This window comes from Truncatella angustata (assembly GCF_020726525.1).
Source record: "Truncatella angustata strain MPI-SDFR-AT-0073 chromosome Unknown BKA67scaffold_7, whole genome shotgun sequence".
NCBI lineage: Eukaryota > Fungi > Ascomycota > Sordariomycetes > Amphisphaeriales > Sporocadaceae > Truncatella > Truncatella angustata.
In genome coordinates this window covers 142,072-168,710 of record NW_025763387.1, presented here as the reverse complement: position 1 = coordinate 168,710, position 26,639 = coordinate 142,072, and the positions used below count along the sequence as shown (strand labels likewise).

General features: G+C 46.9%; 6 protein-coding genes and 1 non-coding gene across 7 annotated transcripts; 5 read left to right on the top strand and 2 right to left on the bottom strand.

Annotated features, from left to right (window-relative positions):
* Positions 1-2,040: 2,040 nt before the first annotated feature.
* BKA67DRAFT_358777 (uncharacterized protein) lies at positions 2,041-3,389 on the top strand. Its single transcript, XM_046096407.1, has 4 exons — positions 2,041-2,238; positions 2,367-2,700; positions 2,753-3,299; position 3,389. The coding sequence occupies exons 1-3, from the start codon at positions 2,232-2,234 to the stop codon at positions 3,051-3,053; spliced, it is 642 nt and encodes a 213-aa protein (XP_045954786.1). The 5' UTR covers positions 2,041-2,231; the 3' UTR covers positions 3,054-3,299; position 3,389.
* Positions 3,390-6,236: 2,847 nt separating this feature from the next.
* BKA67DRAFT_608753 (membrane-associated, eicosanoid/glutathione metabolism protein) lies at positions 6,237-7,136 on the top strand. The gene has a single exon (XM_046105374.1). The coding sequence runs from the start codon at positions 6,398-6,400 to the stop codon at positions 6,890-6,892; it is 495 nt and encodes a 164-aa protein (XP_045954785.1). The 5' UTR covers positions 6,237-6,397; the 3' UTR covers positions 6,893-7,136.
* An 873-nt stretch (positions 7,137-8,009) lies between these two features.
* Positions 8,010-8,381, top strand: BKA67DRAFT_538327 (uncharacterized protein; the record flags this gene model as incomplete). The annotated part of the gene is made up of 1 exon (XM_046100453.1): positions 8,010-8,381. One exon carries the CDS (start codon positions 8,010-8,012, stop codon positions 8,379-8,381), a length of 372 nt encoding a protein of 123 aa, XP_045954784.1.
* A 719-nt stretch (positions 8,382-9,100) lies between these two features.
* Positions 9,101-10,234, top strand: BKA67DRAFT_522246 (chaperonin 10-like protein; the record flags this gene model as incomplete). The annotated part of the gene is made up of 2 exons (XM_046098355.1): positions 9,101-9,863; positions 9,987-10,234. 2 exons carry the CDS (start codon positions 9,101-9,103, stop codon positions 10,232-10,234), a joined length of 1,011 nt encoding a protein of 336 aa, XP_045954783.1.
* A 3,531-nt stretch (positions 10,235-13,765) lies between these two features.
* BKA67DRAFT_t132 lies at positions 13,766-13,851 on the bottom strand. The gene has a single exon. It is a non-coding gene; the product is annotated as a tRNA-Arg (tRNA).
* A 3,029-nt stretch (positions 13,852-16,880) lies between these two features.
* Positions 16,881-18,932, top strand: BKA67DRAFT_522830 (glycoside hydrolase family 31 protein; the record flags this gene model as incomplete). The annotated part of the gene is made up of 2 exons (XM_046098414.1): positions 16,881-17,766; positions 17,815-18,932. The coding sequence occupies 2 exons, from the start codon at positions 16,881-16,883 to the stop codon at positions 18,930-18,932; spliced, it is 2,004 nt and encodes a 667-aa protein (XP_045954782.1).
* Positions 18,933-22,417: 3,485 nt separating this feature from the next.
* On the bottom strand, positions 22,418-24,252 carry BKA67DRAFT_522821 (uncharacterized protein; the record flags this gene model as incomplete). The annotated part of the gene is made up of 2 exons (XM_046098413.1): positions 22,418-23,415; positions 23,469-24,252. 2 exons carry the CDS (start codon positions 24,250-24,252, stop codon positions 22,418-22,420), a joined length of 1,782 nt encoding a protein of 593 aa, XP_045954781.1.
* Positions 24,253-26,639: the final 2,387 nt, after the last annotated feature.

Here is a 26,639-nt window from a genome sequence, read left to right as displayed (position 1 = left end):
CGAGAGAGATTTCTTGTGATCAGAAGTTTTAATCCTAGCCATACTTGCCATGGCACAAGGGGGAAATCTGAGGATCTGCCATGTGTCCCCATAATATGAATCCAGTTCCTTGCAGTCGTCGATTGACAAGAATAGAATTCTGCTCCACACTTGAAAGGCGCTTGCCGACGAAGCTGTGTTGCGTACACGGTACATATATGTTACTGTTATCCGTGGATCAATTAACGTTAAACTTGCGCAGCACGACACGAGTTGTAAGTAGTAGTTCTCTGCATGACGTCAAATCATCCGGAAATTGGCTACAGGGGAAATCATGAAGAATTGGCCAAGGATTGATGGCGTTCAATCGGCCGAGAGCCGTGCTTGGCTGAATGTGCTGCTAACATTCCCAAGCGCCGGTGCCACCAAAGATTGTTAACCTTTTAAGCATGAAGTATCCTGGGCCATGCAAAGCTGAGTAGACTCAAAGACCCGTCTCTTCCGGCCATCAGGGATGGTTCTCAAGTGCAACAAACAAACCAGTACTACAGCATTGGAAAGAAGCTGCATAATGTGATTGATGTATAGTAAACAGACGACAGCCCAATGTCGTAGCACGTATTCTATTCTATAAAGGCCATTTGAATTAGGCCCGGATCTCCAATTCAATCGATCAATCAATTGATCAATTGAGGATTATTGCACAGACGGCAACCAGGTGCTTGAAGCAAACACGATGCGGCTGGGTAAATATCTAACCTTAACTTACCGTATCTCGTTGTGGTTAGGGCGGCCCTGCAATGCGTCGCAATTTGGTGATTACGAAGTATCATGGGCTTGGACATGCTGCAGAATCCAGCCGCAGCACGACAAGATCTTGGTTTCTGGCTACCACGGTAACCTGTTCAAGCTGCAGGGCAGACTCTCGCTGAGCCTTCAACTGTTGAATTGGGGATGGACAAAATACCATGTACAGCACTGTAGCTAGGCAATACGTACGGCGTGGTAGAAATATGTATGGATAATAGGCAGCTTTCGAGATGGGGATCAAAGTGGCACCGCGTCGCACGGTGGAGAAGATGGCCGTTACCCATTGGAATTGCAGACTAATCCATAGCCTAGTCTACAGTAGACTAGAGTAGAGAACAAATGGCTTGCATGCATGATGGCGCGTCCCCCTGGCTATTATATGTCTTTGCTCTCATTATGGCAACACAGGTGCGCCCCAAGTAAAGTGTGCGCGCGACGTTACACACTGCATGTTTTGTTGTTTACCATGAGGGACCGAAGCCCCAAGAACACGCCCCAAAATACCTTGCCTACCGCAGGTGAATGGGTGCTGATTTAAGGTAGGATGGTCAAAGTGGCACCATCAGCACAATGCACCCTAGGCTTGCCTCAAGCTACGGTTAGATTGTTCCCAGCTTGGCCCAATATTCCGCTCGGCTGGGCTGTCCGAGTCAATCATCAATCAGCTCATCATTTGAACTTTACCGAGTACACCCCCCCCCCCCTCAGAGCCCAGGCGTGTTCGTGTTCTGAAGTGAGGCCCGCTGACCCTCTCTTTTTTCTTCCCTCCCTTTCGCTTTTCCCTCTTCCAGGCGTCCCGCTCCATCCATCCCATCCGTACGCACGCTATCTATCGCCAACACAACAACACAGCACAACGTACAGGCCTCGATCACCACATTCGTTTACAGAACGACTTGAAACTCGCCTACAAAAATTCAAGAACGCCCCGAGTGGACCACTGAACGGGTTCGCCAACGGCCGGTACGGAACAACAATCACTACACTACACGTCGAGCATCTAGCAAGCCGTGCCAAGACGCATTCCAATCAACACTTTTGGGTATCCATCCGTCCTTGATCGGGCATTTCCACTGCGTTATCCGTCAGCACCATCCGTACGCGACGCCAGCAACCATCACCATCTCGACCAACCTTGCTGTGCGTAGCTTACCCATCAATTGCTCGGTGTACGGGCATCTCGTGGTGCACATCCGATCGAGTCACGAACCCACGTCGCTGAGTGCCGCTCGTGGAAGGCCCAGGGGCCAATCCCTAAATCAATCGACAGTGCTTGGACCATCGCCCGTGGTTCGACAACCCACGCGAGTACTTGGAGTGCATAGTCTTGGGAAGCGTAACTTGGTCGCACATACAGTAGCAAGAAGGGTCGGCCTGTTGTCTATTTGCTTGTCAAGGCCTTGCTCAACGCCCATTCACTGATTGGATTGCTTACACACATCATGGCGGGTACGATCCCTCGTCCCTTGGCATCCCATCTTCCATCATTCCCTCTTCCCCCGCCCTTGCTCTTTGGACATCTCGTGCCATCATACACTGCGGGCCCTTTTGCTTAGTGCTAACTGGCCTCTTTCAAGAAACTACAATCGTTCCTTTCACGGCTCTGCCGTCGTGTGCGACTTCATGCGGCCCTCTGTTTGATGCCAACGGTGCTTGCGTGCCACCAGCCGCAGCGACCGCCGACGTGGGCACCTATGATTCATGCTTTTGCGCATACGGCGCCCTTGCGCCCTTCAGCTCAACAACCGCAGGTGTCTGTGATGCTGCGTGTACAGGCGACGGTTTAGCATCTATCCAAGGCTGGTTCACCAGTTTCTGTGCCGATGGAGCCGCGACAGCAACCACTAGCTCGGCATCGTCCAGCAGTGGCAGCTCCAGCGGCAACTCCAACAGTTCTGGAGGCGGTGACTGGTAAGTGTGTATCGTGTCCCCTACCTGCACCAATCTAACCATACCCATCAAGGCTATCCACGCACTGGAGGTGGGTTATAATGATCGTCATCGTCGTTGTAGGAATCGCCGGTATCTGGATTGGCGCATGCATCTGGCGCCGCAAGTACTTGAAGAAGAAGGATCGTATGTACGAACTCGGCAAGGGCTTACCGAGTACTGTTGCTGTCGATGCTCAAGGAAAGCTCGTTGGCCCCGGAGCCCCCAAAGCAGGTGATGAGCCTGGTCTTTTCATGTCTGGTTCTGGTAGTGCTGTAAACGCCGAAAAACCAAACAAGGGGAGGAAGAAGTGGAACGTGACCGAGCGAACTTAATCTCGCCCTGCCCTGCCAATATTTCCAAGCGAACATCGACACGTTTGTTTTTTTGTTTGTTTTTACACGACATACGCACCGATCGAGACCAAGTGCGATCGCCTCTTGTTTTTGTTTTCTTCCTTATTGGCATATAGACAACCTACGAGTACAACATCAGGGCGAGTTACGCATCAACATTACGGCGTTACGGGTTCGGGGGCAGCCTTTTATTTTTATTTTGTTAATGCTGTAACAATGGTTTACTCTGGTTGCGGAGTTTTCAAGTGAGTGTCTATACGGTAATCGACACTTGGTCGCTCGGGTATGCTTTCATTCTACCAAGAGTTGGAAATTCCGATAAAACTTGCCCAGGATATCATCTATACCAATACCCCGAAAGCTTAAGCAGGAGCTCTCTAATGGAATTAAGGAATCTATTTTACTTCTGCTCCGACCAACCTCTATGTGGACATAATGGAACAAATACTGCTCGACTTGTCAATGTTGGAATGAATGTCTAAACATCATTCAGCTTCAAGCCGACAGCATGTAGTCTCATGTACTCAATCTTGATTTGTACCTCGGTTGCACTACGGTAACGATGCCATTCAAGGATGGGCTTTGCCAGCTCGGATGTCAATTTTATCCGTCTATACTACGGTCCACGTGTAAACCATGTATTTCTCATGGCGATGCGAAAGAAGTACAACTGTGGTGCGACGTGAGGGGCTACAAAACCACCAGCGCCTATGCCGTGCTCAACTACGGACGGGTAAAATTCCCACCCGTGGAATGTCGCCCTGCATGCCGACGTATTAGGCGTGTGTACCAGGAATCAACTCGTTGTTTCTCTCTCGGCGGGAGCTGCATTGCCTGCGAAGTGAGTCAGCTGCCTTTTATTTCAAAGGCTCGACATTTTGTGTCGTATCGCTTGGAATTCATAGCAACCATAATCCAAAAAGTGCGCTAGGATATCATTTTGTGAGTGCCGGGTAACTCGCGCAAAACCTACGCTCGTGGATGGTCAGTCGCTTCCCAAGCCGCCGACGATTAGATTCAAAAGCGTATTGATTTTCACCAGATATTATACATTGTCAGCGCCCCACTATAGTCTTTCCTCGTAAGCAGCTATACGTCTGCGTCGATTCTCGCTGTCTGGTGCAGAAACTCTTTGACCACGACAGCTAGGTCTAAAATAGTGAACCGCTGGGTGTAGAGTACTTTTATTCAGCACAAGGTGGCCAACAGTTATAGAAGCTGAGGAGGTTAGGCTCTTAGATTCCCTTATCCTTAAAGACGTCGGGGGACTCATGCTGATGACAACGTTTCGCTGCATTCGGTGTGAATGGGTCTTCACCATACACAATTGACAAATTGTAACATCACGGCGAGCTTTGCGAGTTTATCGTATTAAAGCTTGGGTATACTCAGAAATCAAGAATTTTTCGTTTGATGTAATCTGGTACTTCAAGACATGAGAAGCTGGATCACACAGCATATAGTTGCCGAGTTCTCAGATTGTAACCCGGAGCGCAACTACCATCTCACAAGCTATGGTGCCGGCATCTGCGAAATGTTACAAGAATAACAATCTCGCTGTCGAGTTGACAACCTAACTGGAAGTGTTCTACTCAAGTTCGCCTCTTTAAGTCATGATATAGCCGTGGCAATATTGCCTACATTCCAAGGACGACTGACAACATGAGGTTGACGGAAACTATCCACGCCACCGTGGATGTTTTCCTGTCGCTTGTTCGTGTGGTCAGTGATAATTAGGCGAACTGCGATATTGAAGGAATGCTAAAACCTTTAGGCACAAAACGCGGAGCATGGTTAGAAGTCACTGGGTCGCAAGGTATGATCCTCAACTCTGAGATATGGACGCTCCGCGTATCAATGGAATGTTACAACCCGGTCATATGATGCGCGAACAGCAGCCTCTGGTAAAAGAAATAAAATAAAAAGGTCGAGGTTCTCTTCAATCCAATTGCGGTATGACTCAATACAGTATGTCGTGCGTTTACGCATCCACGACAAGTGTATTGCGTCTGGCAAGCTATACAGGTATGATCTGCCAGAAGAAAGCCGCGTGCTGATGTGACATAATTGAGGGGCGAAAGGGGAAAATGCCACGTTTTAAGCAGTAATCTGCTTTTTTGTTCAGTCCTATAACACTACCATGAACGAGTTTAAGCCTGCCGACATCAACAAGTTGTGAGTTGCGCAGTCTTGAGACGCACATCAAACTTGTTTCAGTTTCACCACCAGCAATATCCGTTGTAACGCTGGTGATGGTACGTAGAGTCTTCTTACTGGTGCCTTTGAAGCGTACCCAACGAACTTCCGACGAGCGTCAGGGCCAACGAGTGTCAGGAATAAAGCCCTTGGATATATCAATGATAATTATTCTTGTTTGAAGGGACAACGTCTTCTGCAGACCTCAGTGCGGATCGGCCGCCTCAAGAAAACAAACAACGTTGACAGCATTTAAGTTACATGACTGTTAGTAAGAAAGCCAGTCACCGATCAAGTGGAACGAATTTGACTAACCGAACGCAATGCTGCCTCGTCAACGCTTCATGCGGCGCATATCTTAGCTGCAAACCTTCTTCCCCACTGTGTTTGTGTCTGCCTGCTGCTAGGCTGCTAGGCTGCTTGTTATGATATCGAATTTAAGGTTAGTGTAGTCTAGTTGGCAGCCAGTATATTCTCCATCGTAAACAGTCCCTACACGAAAGAGACTTTGAATCAAACGTAATGCAGAGCAACTGCCATGCGCTGTTGCTCTGGCTTTATGAAACTATTCAAACACTTTTTCTACTGCGATCAGTACGAATCGTCTTGTGTTTATCTCCGTGGCGTTCGCATCGCAGCCGTTCATAGTGAAGTTCGTGGTTGAAAGGAGTGGTTCAGCCATGATAATCAAAGACCATGGCCAATTATGGCGAACAGACGTCTATCGGCGCACCATATCGATGAATGTAGGACTTGGCTGCTCCTTCGCAAGGCGTTTTAGGGTTAGACGTACCCTGGTCAATAGAAGCTACTATAAGAACTCAACGCATTGAGTAGGTACAGCTCGTACCTGCAGCATTACACGAATTTCCCCACATTTTGCGTTCAACGTAAACATCCGTGGATGGGGTCAACAAACGCTAAAGATTTTGACAGCACTGAGCGTCCCGAGTTGTACGTCATCATCCTCGAGTCTCAACGATCGCCACAACATTACTCCAAAGTTCTAACAAATAAATAAGTAGTTTGTCTCATTCCTCCAAAAGCTTTTCCAACACTCCCAAGGACAAACAATACAATACCCTGACCTAGACAAGTAACTCTAGTCCCCCAGGTTTAACTTTAAAATGTCATCAAATTCTCTGAACTACCCCCTTCTCGCCATTCCGGCGTACTACGTATTTTCGCTTGTCCCGCACGTATACACGGGCGTGCTCCTCCGATCCAATGGCTACAGAGTCAACAATGCAAACCCCAAGGCATCTTTATCCCCATCTGCAGTGCAGGGCAAGGTGCCAGATGCCGTTTTCCAGAAATACCAACGCGCCGAGAATGCACACTCCAACAACATGGAGCAACTGCCTCTTTTCGCTTCTGCTGTGCTAGCGAGCATCATCGCAGAGAGGGCCACTTTGAAAGGCTTTGGGGAGAGTGTAAGGGGCGAGGATCCCACGGGCGTATTGGCGTTTATTGGAACATGGTTTATTGTACGCGCTTTGTACAATGTGGCATATATTCAAATCGCGGATCGCAGCAAGAGCTTCCTCAGAAGTGCACTGTGGGCTGTTGGCAGTGGGCTGGCAGGATATCAGATCTACAAGGCAGCGCAGATCTTAGGCTAGGTCATTCTTCAGGATTTGTTCACGAAATTGTACATTATACTTGTCGGAGGGACAGAGGAGCGGCAGAGATAGCGCTTCTGATTACCTGGTCACAAGCGTGGGAGAATACATGGGATAATCATAACTATGCATCTAGTACTGCTCGACTTATGAGCTTCGCGAACATCTTTAGCAACTACATGTCCGTTCAGTTGTAGACATAGTTCGTGGGGAATGGTAGTACTTCTGAAGTGTGCTCTCGCATATGCCTTATTGTGGCGTTAATACGTCAACAATTCCTAATGCAATGCTATGCTACTGTGATTGCCGTAGTATTATGATTTGATATTGGATATTTGGCTTTGATGATTATATCAAGAGTCTTAAGCCCGCCACAGAAAGGTCTTGATGTCTATCTAGACTATATAAATGTCCGCAGTAACCTGGTTTAAGGGTAAGGAAGGCGCTATAGCCCCCATAACTTTCCTATTTGATGCTAGCGTAAATTTCGCCAACGTTGCGTATCATTAACATAAATCGAGTGCAGCTGTATGGCACCCAAGGTTGATACTGTAGTGATACCACACGAGTAAACGTACAGAATGAGTATTGCAGTTAGCTCGAGCAATTACCTAGAGTAGAGTGGGCATGCTACATGTTGCGGAGATTGAGATACGGTGGCGGCAGTTGAACTTCACCTGACATTATAGTAGGATCCGTAGTCTGAATGTTGGAATGCTATAATACATAATTCCCAGGGTTCATTAATCTGGCCTCTATAGATAGTATACACACAGAGAATAAGTCGGATTGCAATGCAATGCACGGTATCGGCGTAGCCAAACATGGCCCAGTCGGGAATCTACCGTCGAGAGAAGTTCCCCGGCGTCCGACCCAAGCGACCGACAGCTTCAGGGAGACGTCAAGGCTGTATCAATCAATTCCATTGACATGAGGCTCCGCCAAGGAATACACGACAATTCTCCCGAGCTCTATGAACGTGTCAAGTCTCCTACACAAGAGAAATCTCATTTCCACATCATCGGCAATGATGGTGCTGGCATTGTGAAGGAGGTTGGACCAAATTTCAAATACTTCAAGGACCGGCGATAAGATCTACTATCTCGGAAGCCCGCTAATGTACGGGACCTGCGCAAAGAAGCAACTTGTAGACGAGCGGCACGCTGGGCATAAACCGAAATCACCGGATTTTGTCCAGTCTACAGGAATGCCACTGACGTATGCGACTGTTTTCGAGTCTTTATTAGACCGCCTTGGTATCCAGAAAGTGGAGCGTGCTACTGTAGTATTCTTATCATCACCGAAAGCGGCGGCATGGGCGGTCTCAATTGCATCTCAGGTTACGCGGCATTCGCCTAAGCTACCAGTTGCTATCACGACAGCTTCAAGAAAAGAGGCTTCGGATGTCTCTAAGAAGATGGGTGTGACGCATGCCATCAATCACCGACATGATATAGTGAAGCAGATCGAAGACTTAAGCCTGTCGTAGGACATTCCTCCCAAGTATGCCTACACCACTTATCGGACTAAGCAGTATGTTGCACCCATTGTGAATGTTCTCGCGACCATTTTGGAAGGTCCACAGTATTTTACAGGCCAAGTTCGACATGTATAGTACTCCATTCATGAGCAAATCACTGAGATTCACTTGGTGTTGACTTGGGGCTAGAGCATACCATTATTACGAGGATGATGCTGAGAAGAAACATCATCGCTGGAACGAAGAATTGTCTACGTTGCTGGATGGAGGCCGGAGTAAAAAGCGGTCACGAACAAAAGCAATACAGGCGATACTGATACACTGTGAAAATCATAATTGTACCTCCGGACGGATTTCTTACCGATGCACCTAAACATGCGGTGCAATTAACCGCCGCTGCCCACTTTGTGTAATAAAAGTCATGATACACGAATTACCTATGCGAACTACTCCAAACCGCAGTCCCTACTGTTCGGTGTCCCACAATACATCGGAGGGATTTCTGGAAAACTATCCGGCTGGAACATTTATAATCAGCCTATGCGTGGATGATCCATTAATTCTATCTATAAATTCTTGCGCTTGATATTATTAACCTCCACGACTTTGTTCAGAGCTTAGCCCTATCCAGAGATTGTTTTCTATAGTGCAACCGAACTCTCAACGCCATCCTTTTTCACGATATTGTTACCTGGACTATCTGACAATCATACCAAGTCATCTCAAAAATGGCGACAGTGAAAGCATGGATTTACACAAACGCGGGATACCCGGAAACGTTGCAGTTTCAGGACATTGATGCACCGCCGAAGCCCGCGACAAACCATATCCTGGTCCAGGTCAAGGCCGCTGCGCTGAATCCCGTGGATGTTCAGATGATGAACTTGCCTATCAACTCCATCCCCGGTCTCAATGGGCCCAAGATCGTTGGCCGAGATTTCGCGGGAATAGTCCTAGACGCGGCACCCGGCATAGGTTTCGTGAAAGGAGACGAGGTCATGGGGTTGACAATGGCTATTGATGGCTCCGGTAGTTTGACCGAAGTTGCCCATATTGATATCAGGAGCAGTGCAATAGTCAAGAAGCCAGAGAATATGTCATGGAACGAGGCAGCCAGTCTTCCGCTTGTGTGGTTGACGGCTTATACAGCGATCGAAAGGTGTGCGCCGTACATGCAGGGTATTAATGGCCAGAACAAAATTGTCGTCCTCGGGGGTAGTTCTGCTACCGGAATCTACTCGGTACAACTGGCTCGGAAGCGTGGCTGGAAAGTACTCAGTACTTGTTCCGGTCGCAATGCTGAATTTGTCCGTCATCTGGGCGCGAATGAGGTCGTTGACTATACAGTTTCACCCGACGCCGTTTACTCTGCAGTGTATGCTTTCAAGCCCGATGCAGTTGTCGATTGTGTAGGCGGAACGGATTGTATCGGTCTAGCGAAGAGATACGTGACAATAGTTGGCGACAAAATTCTTCGGTCTTCTGTGGGTGGTACGTAACTATCAGAATCTTCCATTGCGCTTCCTAGCTATTCCCTTGTCGTCTTGGGGGCGACATGAAGCCGTCTTTGTCCTAATTCAAATATAGTAATACTAACGTCTGATTGCCATATAGGAAAATTTCTCTACTTAATCTCTCCTCGAATGGTGTTGCGATGGCTGCTCGGTTATATCGGTCTTGGCAATTCTTACGATTGCATCCTGTTTGAGATGAACAATCAATGGCTACAAGAAGCGACGAAACTGCCGAGTGAAGATATTGTCATCGACAGCGTCTTTCAGTTTGGCACAGCCAATGAGGCATTCAAGAAGTTGAGCACCGGGAGAGCCAGAGGCAAGGTTGTAATTGAGATTCAGAGTTAATGGATAAGTTGCATTGGTCGTAAGTATATAGACTTCGTGCAAGATTTCCTGCTGGTCTAATTTGAGATTAGCGTGTGTCGTTTAAACGGAATGGTAATACCCCCTTTGCTAAACTTGTGCCGTTGAATTAGTGTTTGATCTAACTTGACCACCACAGAGTTCACGTTGTGGTAGTCTTGCGCCATATTATCGGTTTCTACGGAATCGTCATTTTATTCTTCTAACAGCGTATTTTGCTATATCTCGAAAAGCTCATATTAGCCTTCACCTTGCTCGTAAAATATTTCTGGCCTGGACGATATACATTCCGAACACAGCGAATAGTCTGATAAGAACCACATACCTAACCCCAAGGCCAGGTGTTATTTCAGTTGCTAGTGATCGAAGCCTTTTGTTGATCTGACTCGTCCCTAACAGACAGAATCTCGTCTATCACATGCTATAAGGACCCCCTTGCCTTCTACCAGAACCAGAACACACTCATTACCAAAAGGGTAATAAGGCATCTCTGCCTCTGTCTTGCGATTATCTGTGAAAATATGACTGTAGGCAGGACTTTTTCCATTGATACCGAATCGAGTTTGCGCGGCGTAATCAAACTGGCGGTCAGGATATGTTGTCAGTGCTGCCAGCCCCTTGACATGCAACATAGCTGCTTTGCCCGTTTCATGACGGAGACACGCATTCCTCTATACACCGTCTTTCTCTATCCTCATACGCGTCAATGCTGCCGGCCAGAAACCCTGCAGACACTCGGGCATGCGCTTCGAGACTGTTAGTAGGTGCTGTAAGTTCCGTGTGTTACATTGACCAAAGAAGTTCTATTCGATGGACTTGGAGTGTAGATATAGATTGTTAGTTGAAAACAATTTGTGCGGAAAGTAGCTTAACTGCGTGAATTTATCTCGTTCGTCCCATTTCTGCTACGCCACGAAAGTAGGTGGTTGTAAAGCAGATCGGGTGGTGGGGTTACTTTGGCAAATCGTTGAAGCAGATTGGAAAGCTGCGCGCATCTCAGACCCCAATGAGTCCCGAATAAGCAAGCAATGATGAATTTTGCTTAATACATGGAGGTCTCCAATCTCTGCAATTGTCAAAAGGTATCTATACTCTAGGAAACAATTGCTATAGCTTGTTCTATTCTACTACATGCCTTTTTTTGCGTATCTCTGATCTAATTTAACAACAAGGTGTTTGTCTAAGCCGTGGAATAATGAACCTGAGTTTTGACAGCATTAATAACGTGTTATATAAAGAAGCAGTCAAGTAAGTTCTTCCTTAAGACCCTCTTTATGGATTCAAAACCATTAAGATCTTCTAACAACACCTTCGAGTCACTAACCCGTCAACTCTAGAAGAAACCTCATATTAGATTATAAAATTTCTGCCAGAGCCTTTAGATCCTAGCAGCGTAACGCCAGAGCTCTCCATACTTTGGGGGTTACATATAGATATTACTAGACAAGTCCTTTATAACCACTGAAGTAGTGAGTGTTGGCTGTACTATCATAGCAAGGGGGCTAAGTGGGTCGTACGACCTTCGTCGGAGTTGTTCACGGCCTGATCACTATAAGGTCTAAGGGATGGAACTTGCAGATAGTCTCTTGGGGCATGCTTTTCACACTTTTGCACAGTTAAGTTGTTGGTTTTTTTGCAGCAGTGCATTCGGAAGACAACGAGAATGGCTCGTTGTCGATAATTAATACTATTTCGGTTACCAAGTTCATTCTTTCCATTCATTTCTTTAGTGATCAGTCTGCAAGTGAACCAGCGAGTTCGTTGCGAGGCTTATAACCAAAGGGACAAGACAGTGGTCCTGTTCACCACTCTTTTCAACCCAAATTGGTGTATCTCGGGTCATTATTTTGACTTCAAAGTAAGATATCGTAGTACACCCTCTTAGTAGAAACAATAGGTTGTTTCGATTCTATACTTCTTGCCTAACTTAAAGGAGATAACCACAAGGCCAAATATAACATTAAATTACACCGTTTCGGACAAACATTATAAAGAACGGCGAGATTATGACTATAACCTCTAAACGCCCTCTTTTTATTATTTAATTAAATTATCTATTTATAATTACACTCTTGTTAAACGATTTTATTTAAATCTTAACTCTTAAAGATGTTACGCGTTAAGTTAATATTATTACCTTTGATATAAATATTTATGTATAAGGTTAATAGCTAACTCGATATTACGCGTAGGGTATTAAAGCTGTATTATTAAGCACTTTATTAAGAGTATTCGGCCTTAAATCCTTATATTATAAACCACTACTCAGTAAATCTTCCATACTAAGAAGTCTGTCTTCTAATCCATATTACTCCAACTAAGAAAGACCACGCTTAGAAAACAGCGTGAACCTTAGGCACTTTATATTTAGACTTATTGGAAATTTGGTATCGATAGTCTAGTGAATGAAACCACTAGTAAGGGTAGAAAAATAGATATGGCCAAGAGAGTAGAGCTAGCCATGCAAAGAACTTGAGAGGCGCCACGAAATCAGCTTGGAGCATGTATAGTAAACGCTGCTATATTATGAGCCGAAGTAATCTAAACCTAAACTAGTGGAAGCCTTGCAAGCGACCAGATCCCATTGAGCTTGGTCTGCAGTGAGTTAGTGTCAGTCAAATCCAGTCCAATTAACGTACTCCCCACCACATGTTCGGCTACGACTACACAAACCTATCCATGCCACGAACAAGTTACATCAAGCTAGATATCCGTACAATTTAACACGTTGTCTCCTTGATATCTCTGTATTCTCCTTATATACTCCCTGCTTACTATTCCAGCGCGACTGCGTATGCCACAAACTCTGACGGCCCGCGACGTAATACCAACAAGCTCCAAGGTTCAGACACCATCATAGGAAAACATAGGCGCCGATGCAACTAGGCAATGACTGAAGGTAGAGAACTACTTATTCCGTTGCCTTATCTAGTTGCAGTCATTGTTCTCAATGCATCTATCCTTGCCGCTGATTCCTTGATCCATTCCGATCACATGCATCCACAATATTCCATTACGAAAAAAGTGAATTCGTTGCCTATGTGGTACTGAGTTTTTGCCTAAACACCGTTACAGCTATTAGGCGTACGAGAGCATTAGAACAAGGTGATGGATTGGCTGTTTGTACGTTGGGCAATGAACCAGAAGCTCAAGTTGTGCTACCTGATAGTCAAATGACCGAAGAGACAGATTTGTAGATGATGCGTTGCTATTATCATGTAACTCAATCTCTCACTGGAACGATTCAAAAGTAGCTTAGCATTTTCATTTATTATCATCCCTAGAAATGCTTTGTTCCCGCACATGGTCGGCACATACAGACCACTGGAATGTGCACCTGGACAAAGCTTAAAAATGGAGCAATGTATATGCAATGCACAGCTTCGTATATCAAATCAAGTGTGCTGTCCCAAAACCTTATTCGGGACGTCGCATATCAAAGGTCATACACGATGTATTACAAGAGGGGGAAAAATAAAAAGGTATGTTCAAAGATGAGACAAAAGTCTACACCGAAACCGCCAGGATTCGAACCTGGAATCTTTGCCAATCAGCAAGTGGACCGGAAAGCAACGCGTTAACCATTACGCTACGGCTCCTATAACCTAAGTTGATATATTCGTTTGTCAGCTAACTAGCTACATATTAGTAGCGTTAGGTTACTCCACAATAACCCGGTTAGACGCAGATTCCCAGGATCATAAAAGTTATAGAATCGATGTTTGCTAATTCATTAACGGATTACAGCGACCACTAAGCTTCTCTACTGCATCCTCACCGACCACCCGACACAGCGTTCAACCCCCATCGGAGCCATAGGTAGCATCATAACCCCCACCATCTTGTGCTAGCCTCTCTAGCCATTACTAACTCGAAGTCTCGCCAGCCTTGCGCTGCACATGCTTCTTGTCCATTTTAGTTGCTATTATCTAGTTCTAGGATGCCAGCGTACTTGTGAGTTGCGATTTAAGCGTCGCCACAGTATGTCTACGGGCTCTACTCAGACAATTTGTGGCAAGCCAGTGTGAGCGGAACTATACATTTACATACAGAGATGATTTGACTAGCAATGTATGGACATTGCTTCACATAGAGCTTCTAGACTACTCTGCTCTTCCATCGGTAGTCATTGCATCAAGAGGAAGAAGAAGTCGTTGAAAGCACATGAACAACAAGCCATACTGTAATGCCCACGTTCCCTGCTCCCCTTCGGAAAGTGAGACAACATGGGCCCTGTTCGCAACGATGCGCCAGAAGAGGAGTGCACAGAGATGGACCTGATGAAGTAAAGTAAATCGGAGCCCTACTATGTAGTTGTTCGTTCATGAATCATCAAACAGCAATTTGCTTGGTTCGGGCTAGTCTTACAATAGGGCAACTAAGGCGTATCTCTTGTAGAGCCAGCACTTGTGGAGTGTCAGGACCTGGACACTCTCAGGCACTGCACAAGCAATGGCCGCCTGCCAGGCGTTCTGCTAACCGTTATCAACAACATGCGGGAGACAACAATCATATCAGTTAGGACTCACATCTATTTTACACAAACGCACTCATAGAGCATCTCTTAGAAGTGACAGGCTCAATACCAATGTCATTCTAGTTCTATGCTTGCAGAAATCTCAGTTGATGATCCACGAATGTTCAATTAGGTCATTCTCTCAGTTCTTTAGTTGGAACGTCAACTGGTTATTTTACATTGACTGTAGCTTCCTGTACGAGCAGGACAGCTTGCGACTATTTCACAGGCGCCAACTACCCCACGGTTTCTCAACACCAGTAGCTAATGTACAAGGTCGAACATATTCTGTTTAGTCGTCTCAAAAAGCATTATGAACACATGGAAAGTAGTGCAGTGCAAGATGGTAGACCAAGATTCACAACGTGAGTCACAAATACAGCGGCAATATTTCGAAGCGCTCGCCAAAGCCAACATCAACATGGGAGGTCGAGTCTTCAAAGCTGCTTGAACAAGCAGAACTGCAACAACAGCGACTACATCAAATACTAAAGAGAAATCAGCATCAGGACTCGCAGCAACTTAGTCTGCCAACGGCGTACGCTTGGGTCGTACGATTAAAACAAAGTTATTTACACCCAGTCTAGTCAGTGATAGTAGCAATAATCTCAAGACACTGTCTCGTCGTTTTGAGGCCATCGACGTCCTGTGGATTTAGACGGAGCCCGAGACCAGATCATCAGGGTTCGGTCTCAATTCTATTGTTAAAAAATAATACTGTACTGCTTGATATGACGTTGCGATGCTACGGGGGCTCGAATAATATGCCAATTGTCCCTCTGGACATTCAGGGTTGCCAATAATTTCAAAAACGAGAGACACAAAGTGGTATAAAGCTCGGGCTATCCCATACTTCAGCAATAGACAGTTGTTCACGTTGCATACAAAGTCTATAATACACTAGCAATCACAACCGCAAGCTCTACAAACGTGACAGCAGTAACAAATCGATGTAAACCCTGGTTTCCTATGAGTTCTTGCTCCCGTCACAGTTTGAATGGCTCGATGCAAGTAGTATATAATGAAGAATAGATAGAATCAGTCCTTTATAATATGTCTGCTGACCTACTTACGATCTTCTTGCTTTTTTAGTCTCTCTCTCAAAGTCCGCACCACCCTCCCCCCAAACTCCCCAACATCGCATCGACAACAACCATTTATTTACTCTCAATCTGTCACATTCGTAGACGACAAGAGCCATGATGGTCCTGGACACGAGATTACCATTCTTGATCCCGGCGTGGCAGTCCCTATATTTAAGTCTCGCTCTTTACCAACAGACTATCCAACTCTATTATCAAGGTCGTTGGTAGGCACACAACATATATCGTGGAATGCACCGTGAAAAAAGGTCCGATGAAACTTTGAGCAGTGCTCAAATGCCACGGCCATGAAAGGAGTGAATGTACTAAGAACCATGGTCACACCGGTATCGATGCGATCGAAATCGCTTCAGCTTTGGATGATGGTCTGATAATGATATGCATAGTATGGCCCTGGCTATGGAGGAGTAGTGATCAGATATTGTTCAACCAAGATTCGGCTTAATATACTCAAGGACAAAACAATCCTGACATCCTTGCTTTGTTAAATATATCTTCTAAGTATATGAATGCGATATTAAATAATATCTCGCACTTATGGTTTAGATTCAACAATTCGGCTCTTATTGAGTAATAAGGGCATAATAAGAGCTTTACGTCAAATTTATAATAATTGATGATTTCGCGTTTTTAGGTGCCGGATTTTTTATAACTTGGTTAGTGCTAGTGCTGTATAGTAATTACCCCATACTCCGCTGTAGCTCACAATAGATTACAAATGGGCAGCGATTGCCAAAGCGATTGCCAAACCTGTGTCAACCAAGCCTGCAGCTAACAAGACAAAGACCCTATTCGTGCGAAATTCTGCAAAGACAAATGAGGGGAACTCCCGCATGTCGTATGACCTGGTTTTTGTAGCGCCAATGTCTAACTGTAGCCCATTGCATCCGTGCTGGAATTAGACAAACGTCAGATCGGCCGAGCATCTGAGTACAAAACGTGGAAGAGGTCATTTCTCCTTCCGAAATATCCTAGTCTATCACGGCCGTACTCACCTTAGACATTGAAGATGTTTAGCTCGCCGCAGAAGAACCATCTAGTCTTTCGTTACGATTCAGAGACCCTTCTAGTCGAATCGTGGGGTCCCAACGCTCTACGCATAAGAGCAACGCACGAAGCCACCCTGCCAGCCGAAGACTGGGCCTTGACGGAGACTCTGCCGGGAAATGACAACTCATCTGTTGAGATCTCAGATGCTGAAGCATCTATAGTAAATGGCTCCATCACAGCCACAATCTCCAAACTCGGAAAACTGACCATCACGAATGGGAAAGGGAAGACACTGCTTGAGGAATTCAGTCGCATTCGTTTGGATGTCACAGATCCAAAATGTAGTGCGTTGAATGTAGAAGCTCGAGAGTTCCAGCCAAGACTCGGATCAGACTCATGGCACTTGAGAGCAAGATTCGAGGCAGATCCGGATGAACAGATTTTTGGTATGGGACAGTATCAACAGCCTTTTCTCGACCTCAAGGGAGCAGATCTCGAGCTTGCACAGCGAAACTCTCAGGCCTCGATTCCCTTTGCCGTCTCCTCACTGGGCTATGGCTTCTTGTGGAACAACCCCGCAGTTGGTCGTACCGTATTTGGCAAGAATATTACCACCTTTGAAGCATATTCTACACGTGTTCTGGATTATTGGATAGTGGCTGGAGATTCGCCCGCTGAAATTGTCCGGGCTTATGGCAGAGCGGTTGGCACTGTTCCTGAAATGCCCGAGTATGGTTTGGGCTTTTGGCAATGCAAGCTGCGTTACCAGACACAAAATGAACTTTTGGAGGTCGCAAGAGAGCATAAGCGTAGGGGGTTGCCCATGGATGTTCTTGTTGTCGACTTCTTCCACTGGCCAAAGGAAGGGGAATGGAAGTTTGACCCAACATTCTGGCCAGACCCAGGTAAGCAGACAACGGGGCGCAAGATAAGCAAAGACTAATTCGTCATAGAGGCAATGATCAAAGAACTCAAGTCCCTCGGCATTGAACTTATGGTATCTATATGGCCTACCGTAGATCGCCGCTCTGAGAATTACGAAGAGATGCTCTCAAAAGGTCTCCTCGTCCGTCAAGATAGAGGCTGGCGCATTTCCATGGACTTCGGCACTGGCAATTGTATTCACTTCGACCCCACTAACCCTGAGGCTAGAAAGTATGTATGGGATAAAGTCAAAGCGCACTATTATGACAAAGGCGTCAAGGTATTCTGGCTTGACGAGGCAGAGCCTGAGTATACGATATATGATTTCGATATATACCGATACCATGCAGGCCCCAACTTGATGGTCGGTAACTCTTACCCGTTGCGATACTCTCAAGCGTTTTACGAGGGCATGAAAGAAGCTGGCCAGGACAAGATTGTTAATCTTGTTCGATGCGCGTGGGCAGGCAGCCAGAAGTACGGTGCTTTGCTGTGGTCTGGTGATGTTGCAAGCTCTTGGTCGAGCTTCCGTAATCAGCTTGCAGCCGGGTTGAACGCTGGTCTCTCTGGTATTTCTTGGTGGACAACGGATATCGGAGGATTTCATGGAGGAGATCCGAATGACCCAGCATTCCGCGAACTTCTCGTTCGTTGGTTTCAATGGGGGGCTTTCTGTCCAGTCTTTCGTCTGCATGGTGACCGTGAACCAAAACAACCCGAGCTTGGCAGCAGCGGCGGCAGCTGGTGTTTGTCTGGTGCACCTAACGAAGTCTGGTGCTACGGTGAAGAGGTTTACGATATCTGCAAAACATACCTCGCTCTGCGCGAGAAGCTTCGTGACTATGTGCGAGATGTGATGCGGCAGGCGCATGTCCACGGTGACCCTGTCATCCGACCAGTCTTCTATGACTTCCCTAACGATCCTCAGGCATGGAAGTCAACTAAGGAGTACATGTTTGGCCCTAAGTATCTTGTGGCTCCTATTCTCGAACCTGGACAGCGAGAAAGGAAGATCAATCTTCCTCGAGATTCGAAGTGGCGGCAACTGTCATCACAAGGCAATGTCGAGAACGAAATCTTGGAAGGAGGGACCGTTGTGACAATAGCAGCTCCGTTAGGTTATATGCCTGTTCTTGAAAGAATCTAAAATCCAAGGTCGGAGACGTTTACGTACAATTCTAGGGCTGCTGATTCCTACTTGTTGTGACCCTATTCCAGGTATACCATGCTCCTGCTGTCCCTGTTTGGCGTGTTGCCAATAAACACGCCGTCTCAGGCGAGGGTGAACCTCGAAGCAGTCAAGCTGATCCAGGAGGTTAGTAATGCCTCAGCTGTGGTACTCCGTGAATGGTCCATCTTCTGCCGACCGTAAAGTTATCTAGGAGGATGGGCTCCAACTAGTCTGGCACCATTATACGAATGCCAGTCACAGAAATTTGACGCATCGAATGCAGCAAATGCATCAAATGCGGTACCATATCACAAAACCTAGCTAGGCGATACTGGGTGCTGAAGTGCGCGCTTTTTTCGATTTCCGCGCAGATTCGTGACAAGTACTTGTCGATACCCAAGTCGAGCGATTATTATCCCGATGAGCGTTTCTTATACTACGCTGTTTATTGGATATTCAATACTGAGGATCGGGTTCTCCGCCGTGTGCAGAGTGGCATCTATTTCGTACACCAGCGTCAAATGTTGCATATGCTAGCAGCTCAATTGATTCTAAGCTATGCTCAGAAACCTTATGCCAGTCGCGGTAATAACCACGTAATACTTGTTCAAGCAGGACATGGGTCCTCTATTCTTATCTGATCTATCCGTGTAAAACAGCCCTAATCTTGCTAGTTTTAACGGAAGCCATCTGCATCTATAGTACAGGTTTATTGGCCAAGAAGTAACGGAAATCGGTCGGGTATAGGATAGTGTATAATGGTTATAAGGTTCTGTACGAATATTGCGTTGAACTGAGGATCATGATGCTGGGGTTAAATTTGAATAAACCGTAAACAGCCATGAAATTGAGCATCTCGCTAGGCATTATTCCTCTGGCCGCTCCCGTTACTACGCTCCATATTGCCTATAGCTTCTAATTGATTAACGAACCGTGAAAGTCACTAACACCGAACAGTAACCGGAAATGACGAGCCGAATAACGAAGGGAAGGCGTACGGATAGCAAGCTGAAAATGCAGGCCAAAACAATAAGAGACAGAAAACCCGATACTATAAATAAATGAAAACAAGCTGCGCGTCCCTGCCATCGGCCTTATCTCCCCCGAATGTCCACCTCAATAGCCATCCTGGAAACCTGTTCCGCCACCGTTCGCAGCTGATCACATTACAGGCTCAGGAGTCCGGCATTCAAATCTCGCAACTCTTATCCAGGCTGTTGGCGTGGAACATCACACAAGCTGCATTGGTCTCTCCTATTATTGTGGTTTTAATGTGTATCAGACGGGTAGAGAACACTGCTTTCTGATCTGGCCTTAATCAAACAATTTGGTCAAGGCCAGACAGTTATGACTCCCCATAGACACACCGGTTGCCGCGACCCAGTTCCGTTAGATCATAATCTCCATTGTGGATAGCCGGCTGGCAGTCTTTGGGGTCTGCGAGAGGTTCGATGGTTGTCAGTATTTCGTCGTCTGAACCAGGCATACAAGCGCCCATTAGGACAAAGTAGTGGCTGCCAGTATAATGTCTTGCACTCTCTTGACATCCACGCACGCGGCGCTCCACCGCTGCAGGTCCATCCAATTCTACTCGATCTCACGGAGTGGGGTTATGGTTTTCTGCAGAGTCGGTTCTAGTGCCCTGTCGGTGGTGTTTATGTGCCTTTGGATTTGGTAGACCAGCTGTCATAAGAGTATCTGCCGGGAAGATACCCAGATACCAGGCCATAAGCTCATGCTTTGGAAGCTGCTGCGATTCCCAAGACACGATACTACTGATGCTTCTGTGTGGTTTGTCATATGCAGAAAACGAGTATTGTCCTCGTCGCATTGGAGACAAGTGCTGGGATGTCGCACTCGCAAGAGCTATCAACTTTGGATTTTGGTAGCTAACTCTCCAAAAGCTCTATTACAAAACCTGAAGTGTAAGAAACCAAGAGTCAGCTGGTGATAAATTCTTTTACCTCAGCAGTTGATATGTTATTTGAATTAGAGCAGTTTATGTATTTTTTTCACTCTTCTGTTTACTTTTAGCAGTTCACTTCAGTGTGTTTCCAAAGGGTTTGGAACCAGCGTCTGACTAAGACCATTATCCTTTCCTGTAATTTGGCTGTCTGACCGGCAGCATTGCGAGTTCCCAGGTTTTGAGTACCAAATATTTCTTCGTTGTATTAATTAGCTGTACATGTTGTAGGCTGAGCACAAGAAGTGTCTGAAGCACTTGTTCGCACATTGTAAATAATTTTAATTTATACATAGAGGGGCAGTGAGGACAGACGAAGCTTATATGACTATGCTATAGATCAATCAAATAATCACTGGCAATACAGTGCCTGTGGTGTAACTTGAAAAGACTGTTTGGAAGCATTGAATAGAGCCCTAGAATCGACCATTGGCTAATATCAAACATCTCCACCCCATTGTACATCGCCTCATTCGATACTTGCGAAGTAATTCCACAGTGAGCTTGGCCAAAACTGAAGTGACACATACCGGTACTAAATGCATCGACAGCTGCAGTGAATCTAATATTTCGGGGCTGGCGTGGGAAGTAACAGACCAGGGGTTTAGAAACCCCGATAGAAAACCATGAGCTGGTAGGCCTGTATTATAGTATACATATCCACGTTCTTGTGCTGGGATTCCAGTTGATCAATCGAAATATTTTACCTGGTACTGATAAAAAAACGACACAGCCTCCCTCATACGAGGCAACAACTGTTGGTTGTGAATACTAGTCTACATAACAAACATGTAACGTTCTTATTTGAATTCACTCTGGGAATGCAAGAAAATGGAAAGACATTCTTCAGGGGTGACTGATACCCTATCGCGATAACAAAGCGGTGTTTGCGCTTGAGATAAATGCCGTCATCATCGCGTCCCTGCAGTTTTCCGACCGGATAACTGAAACGCCATCACTGCAAAGCAGGAGCGGGTTCTGCGATTCAAGAATCGGTTGTGTCTTAAGGCGTATTCTGAGTGACGATCATTTAGTGGAGAGATGCTTATTATGACTGAATGTTTTCATTGCGCTACGAAAATGTTCTCGAATTTCCAGCATGATAGTACAACACCTCCAAGCATTTACTCCTTTGCGCCAGGAACAACGCTAGTAGCCACGGAAACCGTGTAGCGATGAGGTTCTGGCATAGTTCCCTGTGCTCCTAAATCATCGCTCATAAACCCCCCAAATGCGCGCTTGGTGTGACGACTACATCGAAATTGCACGTGTCTAGGAAAAACACTTTTGTATACTGTCGGTGTGTCAGATGCCACCATCCAGCATTTTTATCTAGTCCGTCGACAGTCTAGACTGTGTTGCAAAATATGAGAAAAAAATCAAGCTTGTGAACAGAAATAGTATGAAATGGTTTTGGCCAGGGATGACCGTTCTCAGGTCATGCCGTCCATAAAACGTTTATGAAGCTGATGGACAGAAGCTAAATCAGCGATGGAGATCATTGTAGAGTCAGCAGCTCCACATCGGGGATACTACGCTGCCGTTTGTGTCCGAAGTGCTGCTCAGAAGATGACTTCCTTTTGTGTGACGCATTGGCGAGAGGACTGCTGGCGAGATCGGACATTGTCCTCTTGTGCTTGCGCATAGGTGATATGGGAATGTTCGTATTAGAAATGCGGCCGTCCTTGATGCCTCGAAGCGTGCCATGGTGGAGAGGTCCCGAAAAGGCAAGAGATTCGCGCGTAGCCTTGCCACTGCGCAGGAGCTGATGGGTCTGTTGGTCGCGACGGAAGGCGCCGGCAAGGTGCGAGTTGCTCAGCAGATGGCTGTGATGGTCGAGTAGGGAGTTCACGTCACCACCGGGGGTATCAGGGCGTGAGGGTGTAGTCCAGTACGAGTCCTCATCAAAAGCAGCTTCAGGCTCCGCATCAAACCCTTCAAACTCGAGGAAGTCATCGAGCTGGAGACGGTTCTCGTCTTGATCCTCCTCATAGTCGTCATAGTCGTCTTCCTCGTCTTCCTCAAATATGTCCTCCAATCCATTGACTGGCGGTACAAAGGCCTCGGCCGGGCCGACAGCTTGAGTACCGTTCATGAAATCGCCGAAAGTGTTGGAAGAGACCATGGCGCCCATCATCAGATTGCCGGAGTTGCTGAGAATGGGAGAGTTTTGGGCAAAGTCATGCTCGGTGAAGGGAAAGTCCAGCCCAAAGTTGAAGTTGAACGCTTCGGGCGACAAATCGAGGCGGCTGAGTCGTTGTGGGGTGAAAATCATCAGCTTGCCAGTACGAGGGTTGACGACGGCAATGGGTTTCTTCCCATCACTATCGAGATTGAATCTACCGACGCGAGGCTTGCCGCGATGGCGTCTCGTGAAAGTGATGACGTCCGAGTCCGAAGACTGACCAAGCGTTTCACGGTTGGTCCTTGGTGGCAGTGGTTGCTTGGCTGGTTCCTCGTCCTCGTCCGTGGTATCGCCACCATCCTCGCCATCGCCTGGGGGTCCTCGGTTAGCACAAACATGGGCCACTACGACTCATGCAACTCACTCTGATATCCATCTGTAGACATTTCGTCTTGTTGCTTCTGCGGAGAGGCGACTGGAGTTGACTGGGTGGTGGAAAGATCTTGACCAGTCATGGGAGTGGCAACAGGGGTGCTGTCGGACTCGAAAAGGAAGGGCACCTCTTGCAGGCCCTCAAAATCGGCCACGTAGAGATCATCCCCTAGGCTTCCGTGCAAATCCCAGAAGGATCCCGAATCAGACGAGTTGTCGTTGTCATTCTCGATTTCCCTGCGAAAAGAGGGGTCGAGAGAACCTTGATCAACGAAAATATCCGGGAAGATGGTCTCAATACCATCATCTGTCTCAGTGGTGTCACCATCCGATTCAGGTACGCCGGCGAAGCGGACTCTTCGCTCAGGGACTTCCTCGGCCTTGACGGGAACGTCGCTAGCGTTATCGTCGTTGCCCTCTGACATGAAACCTTCCCATTCGGTGTATTCAACGGGTTCGTCTTCATCGTCATCTGAATCGTCTTCGTCGTCCTCTTCTTCATCATCGCCTTCCTCTGCTGCTTCTTCAGTTGTGGGCCAAGGAGAGCCATGATTGCTTGGATTGGCATGTGAATCACTCTCGAGTAGGTAGCTTTCCTCGGCCGCAATCACATCCTCCTCATCTTCATCAGAGTCGCTAATGCCACCGACTGCAGAGTAGCCATCGCTGTCGGACAAGTCGGACAGATCGTCGAGGGATGATGAAGAGTCAGATCCCCGACGTTTGGTCGGCTTGACAGGAGTGACGGGTGGTCTTTGACGTGCTTTATGCGACATTGTGTATGTGTAGCCAATGGTAACCGCTATAGAATTTGGGGTTATGCAAAAGGTGGACAGGGGGTTCTCGACTCGAGGCTCTTAGACAAACGGGCGGTCAAGCCTGGTTGCTGTAACAGATGGGCTTCTACCTGACAATAGGAATGCTGAAGCGGTTTGATGCTTTCTGAGCAATAGTGTCTGAGACGTCGAAGGTGACGGTGACGGTCTAGTGTATATCCAGGGAATGTGTGGAGAAGGGTGAGTTCTGGGGTGTTCAAGTATGTATAAAGAGATATTTAGCTGCAGTAGCAAATGTTGTGATTATTCTGGTAGTGGTGCAAGCCCTTGTCAATGGGCCGGATGCTCAGTCGTGGTAATTTGTTTCAGACTTTGGTGGCCCTGATTCTGATGAGAAAAGGACTCTGATACAGCGGGAAAGTCTGTATGTAACTTCGTCGAGGTCGAATTGTGTTGAATATCTCGGAGAACTGAAGGACTACGGGACACGCCAGGCTCGACGTGTCCCGCAGTGGGGATTTACAGCTCAGCGATGGCCGAAGGCATGATATCGACGAAGTTGGTATTGATTGACTGGGTGGTTCCTTGGGGACTGGTCGTGCGACTTCGTTGTCTTGGGTTGGTGATGGACGTTTGGTATACTGAAAGAAGGAGGGGAGGAAAGGACCCAAGAGTGAGTCCGGGCGTCTGCTAGAGTAGATATTGGCAGTTGCGTCGAATTGCTCCAAACTTTTTTTCCCTTGGTGGGTCCTGCCGGCTCTAATGCTCTGGTGCTCTGGCTTCGCTCTGATTCGCTAAATGCCTGCTGCCACAATACTTGGTACTCGGTACGGAGAACGGATCCGTAGAAGCTGAGACGAACCTTACCAGAATAGGGAATGCGTCACCGCCATTTCAAGCCTCGTATTTTCCTTCTTCTGTTCTACACAGTACCGAGTGAATGCATTCTGTTCAATCCAGCCGATGATCTGATATTCGGCCTGGCCAAGAGTGAATACCACTTACACTTACTCACTTGACTCTTTCCTCACCCCTCATCATTCTGCAAAACATGAACGAAACCGGGATCCAACAAATAATTCTTGGTCAATAGCCCGGCACAGGCGTTCAAACTTTCACATCAGAAATCTTCTAGCCGGCGGGTATGCTCCGTTTTTTTTTTCCTTCCCTTCTTGCGCCTCTGCAGTCTCGCGTGCCAAATTGTCTCCACCAGCTATATCGACGGTTGTCCAGTCTTCGGTAACGAACCATCTCACCACATTGAGGAGTCATACCCGCCGAACAAATGACCAGTGACACATGAAAACCATGTAGAGTTTGAGATGCGCAGTTGGGAAAGACGATGGAACATGCACATTCTCCAGATATGTGCTGATCTCATCCAGAGGTCGTATGTACTTTAAGGTCTGCAGGCTGCTCATCTCATTTATGCAGTACATCTACGTGTTTGACATGCAGGTCTACGGAGTACATAAGCGAATGATATAGGCGGACGGTGCCGTCCCTATTGCGATGGAGGAAATGATGGCGGCTACCTCATTCGTTGCTATCCCGTTATGCATTTGCTCTTGCTCGGCCGCACCAAGTATCATGAGGCAAACAGCAATACGGTAGGTTTGACAAAATCTGTTGCCATGAATGTAGTTGCGTCTATGCATTATCCTATAGTACAATCCCTACTGTTGATCTCCGTGACCTCGTGGTCGGTTCCTCCTGCTGGTCTGTGTCCAACCGTGGTAAGTGCCATGTTCTATGGATCAGGACCCTGACCCGCAATCGAATGCCCCTCACCTGGAGGATGCCGAACTGTGACGTGTTTTTACCACTTTGCGAAATTGAACTAAGTTAAGTACGTACCTAACCTAGGAGCTATGGGGGGTTTTTGTTCTATTTTCTATTCTCTTGGTTGCTATCGCATCAGAGTGTTTTGCGATGAGCCTCTCCCGTAGACGATTCAATGGATATTCGTTGCGTTCCACAATATGCAGGTAAGACTCGGGGGGCATAAGACAACATTTACCATCACAACCTTGTGTGTGCAACATTCAATCTGACATGCTGCATCGTTGCAAGCATAGTTCAAACTGTGATGCAAGCCGACCCCTCCCCCATCTTTGCCAGACCGACCGGCCAGCGAGGCATCAGGGTGCGCTAGTCTAGGAGGAATAAAAGTTTTGAGTCAATGCTCTTGACTCACAATTCCGCGTTGGATGGCAGGCAGGACCATAGTACGCCAATGGGAGGGTGTCCATTGCAATTATTGAGTTTGTCGATTACTCTAGAAAAGGAGACGGAGCTGTCACCACACAATCACAATGCCCGATGCCCCCAGAGGCACCTTAATAAGCAGCAGACAACCCTGATAGACTCGGAGCTCTCTGTCTGGG

What these genes read in the sequence shown, in the direction of transcription:
- BKA67DRAFT_608753 (XM_046105374.1), top strand. Translation starts at nt 6,398, where the DNA reads ATGTCATCAAATTCTCTGAACTACCCCCTTCTCGCCATTCCGGCGTAC.
- BKA67DRAFT_358777 (XM_046096407.1), top strand. An exon ending in AGTTCTGGAGGCGGTGACTG is followed by an intron (nt 2,701 to 2,752) that starts GTAAGTGTGTAT and finishes ATACCCATCAAG; the next exon opens with GCTATCCACGCACTGGAGGT.